We start from the raw sequence: 5,253 nt of genomic DNA, 5'->3' as shown, positions 1-5,253 counted from the left end.
AGAGAATTAACAGATAATACTCTTTTACTGATAGGGTTCTATGAACAAAAATGTTTGCAACTCACATCTCTAGGCCATAGGTCGTCAGAAGGAAAAGGAAGAGAGAGGTGTGTACAGGAAGCATTTTGGATGTTGATTTAACTGGACATGGCAGATAAGTGGACGGTGGGACAAGATCAGGAAAGAATAAAAAGTAACTCGGGTTTTACACTAGGATGATGTTCAGGGGAAACATGGTGCAGAAATGGATGTCTAAAGGAAGAGGTGGTTTTGGGTGATGAGAATGAGGTGGACTATAGATGGGCATCAGTGCATGGAGGTCTCTCAAGATGACCTATTGTGTTTTGGAATGGAAGATTTTCTGACTGCTTGATCCTCTGTCCTGGAATCAGCCACCCACAGTCCAGGCTGAATTTAGTCCTGAGGATCTAAATAGAAGTTAGTGGTGTAATTTTTGCCCCTCTCCTTGGTGAGAATGACAGGCTGACTTGCCATTTTGGAAGTGGCTATGAACCAGTCCGGGTAGGAGACAGACTCCAAGGTGGAGGTGGAGCCCTCCCTACTATGGAAAAAGAGAAAGGGCTTCTGCGCTTTCTTCTCCTTGGACATATCCATGATCTTTTTCTCCTAGGATTAGGAAAAAGCCTCATTAGAGAGGATTATTGAGAGGAAGGGTCTAAATAACACAGCCCTGAGATTGACTGCTTCCCCAAAGGGAGGGACAGAGGCCAGGGACAAAGGCAGGTGAAAGGACACCAAAGTGTCAAGACAGACAGCCCGCTGGCTCCCAATAGCTTGGCTCCATCCCAGCATCCCATAACACCAGGTGTTTCTGATTCTCTGAGACAGCACTATCTTCCCTGAGAACAGAGGCCAGCTTAAGTCTCTTCTGTGGGTGCTCCTGGTGGGCACCCATCTGCAGGTGCGGGCATCTCACAAGATTCCCAGCCTCCAAGTGGGTTGACATCTTACAGCGTTCATCATAACCAGAAGGATTCACTTCATAACTACAAATGCTACCTTCGGTACAGAGACCACAGGCATATAATCCACAAAATCCAGACTAACAATCTCCCCGTCTCCTCTGCCATGCAGTGGCCTTTGCTTAAGTTGGAGCAGCCTAGCATCTTGGAGGACTTCTGGGAGTCAGTTAAAGAAAACTGAGGATGAAGAAACCACCATTCCTTGGCCTTTTTGAAACATTCTCATGGGTGTACCCTCCAGCTTTCGGAGAATGCTCTTACATTCAAATGAGTGTTACACCCATGCCCATTGACTTGGGGGTCAGCCAAGTCACATTTCCTTCCCTAAACTGAACAATCCAGGATTGAAAAAATGTCATTTTTATTCAGCAATATGTTAAATGAAATAAAAAGTGCATCTCACAGTGCTTCTCTCATTAGCTGTATGATCACTCACCTTAAGCTGCAGAGTAGGCTGGCCCTGAATTTCTGCACAGAAGAGACAAAGATGGTTGCCCTTGATTCCCAAGTAAACTGGATTGCCTTTTCCTGCATCATGAAATTCTTTGTCTGTACATGTTGTTAAATCAAGACTGACTGGAAACACAAGGAAAAATGGAAACAGGTATCAGGTCCCAGGCAGCAGAAAGTCCAGTCCTTCTGGCCTGACATTACTCCTCCTAGCCAGGGGGGATGATGAGCAGTCAGGACTCCCTCAGAAGGAGGGAGCTCCCATTCACCATGGAGCTGAGACCCTTCATCATTATCTGAAGCCCATTTTCACTCTCTTACTTAATATCAGAACCCCAGTTGTTACCAAGGCATATTGTGTCCCAAAAATAAAAATAAAATTCCCTACCACATTTGCAGTTAAATTTGATCATATGCTGAAGTTGTAGCCCATTAGATAAATGTGGAAGTGTTGTGTGGAATTTCTAAGAATGTTCTTTAAACGGAGTTGACTCAGCTGGGAGAAGCTCCTTTCTTATACCCTGTGTCTTCTTACTGCCAGCCTCAAATACTTGGTTGATGGTTGAGGAGAACTTGAGCTTGGTAAAGCAGAAAGCTAGAATCTTTGGACTCTGGGGGTATCATGGAGCCATCATACTGGCCTCAGCCTGCCTGCTCAGCCTTCTTTTTCATGAGAAAGAAATAAACTTCTTAGTTAAGTCCCAGTTATGTGGGCTTTTTGTTGCTATCAGCTGAATTTAATTCCCAACTAATTTAGCCCAGGAGCCTGGGTGCTCTGCATCCATCATTCGGGGCAGGGGGTTGAGAATTCTCCAGTCAACTTTCTTTATTGAATTCCCACTCAGGACAAGGCTGCATGTGGGCACCAGAGATTTAGCTGAGGATAAGACAGACATTGTCTTGGGCCCCGCAGAAAATGAGACCAAAATATGTAAGCAGAGAAATGACCAGAACCACAATAAATTGCAATGCCTGCTTTGGAGGAAGGGACCAAAGCCTGGGACAGTAGGAGACCAAATTTAGATAGAGGAATCAAGAAAGACCTCTCTGCAGAAGTGAAGTTCAAACCAAGACCTTAAAGTTAAGAGGAAACTAGTATATGAAAACATGGGTGCTGGAGAGGGTCTGAAAGGAGAGTGTCACAGGGAAAGGATTGGTAAAGGCCCCTATGTGGCTCTGAAAGAAGACCAGTGCCCCTGAGATCTCCCCACTAGCCCCCACCTAGCACCCCCAAAACACAAACACATGGGAATGATACTGTTCAATTAACATCGTTCAGAAGGTCACTCTTAATGTTTTGTAGAGAATGGATGAGAGGCCACACAAATGAAGGGGGAGGGAGGGTGGTGAGGAGGTAATGGCAGTGGCCCAGGTGAGAGATTATATTATCTTAGATATAAGGCATATTTTGCACAGAGACTCCTCAGTCTTTGCTGATGGATTGGATAGAGATTGAATCAAGGATGTCTCCTGCACTTCTGGCTTGAGGAAACAAGTGATGGTCATGCCACTAATAGATGGGGAAGACTGGGCTCATCAGCAGTTTTGAGAAGTCAGATCCATAATTCTGCTTGGGAAAGATGAAGTTAGAGATGTCTGAGGGGACATCGAGAGGACATGGGTAAATTGTCCAGAGGGGACTTCTTGGTTGGAAGCATAAATGTCAGAGTGATAGAGGTGAGACATCAATCTAAGAGACCAACTCCCAATCCCTTCAGTGGGGTTATGTAATGATTGCAGACTGAGATCTGAGGATCCCCAGCATTTGGAGATTTTATAGAGAAAGTGGATGGAAAGGAGAATGCCAAGAGACTATTCCTACAGAAGGAGAAGATGGGGGTGTTCAAGAAAGAAAGAGTTATCGATTATGCCGACTGCAGCTGAGGAACCAAACATTGTGAGGACGGAGGAGCATATTTGGTGACCTTGGGAAGGCGAGCTTGAGAGAACAGTTCAGAAGTCAGGTTGTTTGATGCAAGCATGAGCAGGAGATGAAGTGGAAACAAGTTGTATAGCCAGCTCTTCTATGAAGTTTGGCTATGACTAGTACATATCACTGTATAGAGATTGGTATACAGGGAAAAAAGAGTGGTAGTAAGAATGGAATGTGGGAATCAAGAGAAGGTGTTTAGTATTAAACTTAGAAATATTATATTAGAGCATGTCTGTCAGTGATAGAAAGGACCCAGCCGACAGACAAAGGTGGAGTATGCAGGGAAGAGAAGAATTAAATCAAACAAGGGCATCTGGGTGGCTCACTTGTTAAGTGTCTGCCTTTGGCTCAGGTCATGATCCCAGGGTCCTGGGATCGAGCCCCACATCGGGCTCCCTGCTCCTCAGGAAGCCTACTTCTCCCTCTCCCACTCCCCCTGCTTATGTTCCGTCTCTTGCTGTGTCTCTCTCTGTCAAACAAATAAGTAAAATCTTTAATAAAAAAAAAGAATTAAATCAAACATTGAAGTCCTAGCAAAAGGGAAAGAAGCTGAGACAGATTGATTTTTGCTGAGAGAAAGAAATATCCCCCATTATCAGAAGAGAGGACACCAAATTAGGAAAGTGTGTAGGTTTGATAGTGAAAAGATGATCAAGTTTGATTCTGGGGACATAGGTAGTGATATGGTTGAAATTTAAAGGAGAGAAACTCCAAGGAGAAGGTCAACTGCTGAAGTGGATAATCTCTTCTTATTTGAAGACATTTTCTCATGATAAGAACTGCCAACCCCTCACACCCTCATCTCTAGGTGCAGGGTTTCCTCTGTGGAAGAGAGCCTCCTTGTCCTTCCTATGGACATTGGGCTCCCACCCAGAAGTAGGAAAGGCCCAAGGCCAGGCTCAAGCAAGCTCAGCCCCAACCCCAGGGGAGTTGGTGTCCCTTTTAGAGGAAAGGGTGGCTTTGATTGTCACTCACCAGGTCTGACATTTCTGCTAAAAGGAGTTGCTATTAATGAATTTTCTTTCAGGATCCATACCATTTGTTGAGAATCATAAACACCAAAGATTCTGGGACTATCTACCGCTGAGAGAAGACAGAAAACACAAAACACATATGAGGTTATTATAAACTTCAGGACCCTAGCTGCATCTTGGTAATAATGGTTTTTGAATCCTTGGGGGTAGGCTTATTGCTCTGAGAAAGAGTGGCTATAAGGAGAAAGGGAGAGAAATAAGGCAGGAACTGGTTTGTGGATCAAAGCATCTGTAAGGATCTACCTGCATTTATAGTCCCCAAAAGATTTTCAAGATTTGTCTTTTTTCTAGGGATATCAGTGACTTGTCTTTTTCTGATTGATAGTCTCTGGGTAGTAACAAAACCAAAAATATTCAAATTGGTCATCAGTATGTTTCTTGTTTTTTTTTTACCCTCTTTATTGAAATAAATAATAATTCTGAACATACATAATAAGAAAAGAGCTAAATGCTCTCAGATTTTCAAATGCAGGTTTTGCAATCTGCCTATTTTAGCAATAAATGCATCTGTAACTGAGTAAATGATAGGGGCCCGGTACTCTATTGTCTTTGGTGAGGCAGGATGGAGATATTTCCAGGCTGGTTTGAAATTCACCACTCACATTGTGGGGTAGCCATGATGGTTTCAGAGCTTCCTGTGAAGAGGACAAGGTAGATCAGATGATACAGAGGAGGTTGTCAGCAGCTGGTCTTGCGGGGGAAAGAAAGAAGAAAAACATGTCATCAATTTCTCACCGCCCCTCCTCCACCCTGGAATTTTGTGTAAAAATTCTTTTGAGAAAGCTGCCCCAAGATCCTGTCCCAGATGCACATCCAACGCTAGAAAACCCCAAATGGAAACTTCCATCTCTGT

General features: G+C 43.9%; 1 protein-coding gene across 1 annotated transcript; it reads right to left on the bottom strand.

The window, feature by feature from the left end:
- Positions 1-414: 414 nt before the first annotated feature.
- LOC110587501 (interleukin-36 beta-like) lies at positions 415-5,018 on the bottom strand. Its single transcript, XM_021697721.1, has 4 exons — positions 5,003-5,018; positions 4,342-4,449; positions 1,420-1,559; positions 415-627 (listed from the first exon to the last, which is right to left on the bottom strand). The coding sequence occupies exons 1-4, from the start codon at positions 5,016-5,018 to the stop codon at positions 415-417; spliced, it is 477 nt and encodes a 158-aa protein (XP_021553396.1).
- Positions 5,019-5,253: the final 235 nt, after the last annotated feature.

This window comes from Neomonachus schauinslandi, chromosome 10 (genome assembly GCF_002201575.2).
Source record: "Neomonachus schauinslandi chromosome 10, ASM220157v2, whole genome shotgun sequence".
NCBI classification, from domain to species: domain Eukaryota; kingdom Metazoa; phylum Chordata; class Mammalia; order Carnivora; family Phocidae; genus Neomonachus; species Neomonachus schauinslandi.
Note: the sequence above shows the minus strand (reverse complement) of the source record. Positions and strands in the feature narration are given on the sequence as shown.

What these genes read in the sequence shown, in the direction of transcription:
- LOC110587501 (XM_021697721.1), bottom strand. An exon ending in TAGCAGAAATGTCAGACCTG is followed by an intron (nt 1,560 to 4,341) that starts GTGAGTGACAAT and finishes TTGTGTTTCCAG; the next exon opens with TCAGTCTTGATTTAACAACA. An exon ending in AGCCTACTCTGCAGCTTAAG is followed by an intron (nt 628 to 1,419) that starts GTGAGTGATCAT and finishes TCCTAATCCTAG; the next exon opens with GAGAAAAAGATCATGGATAT.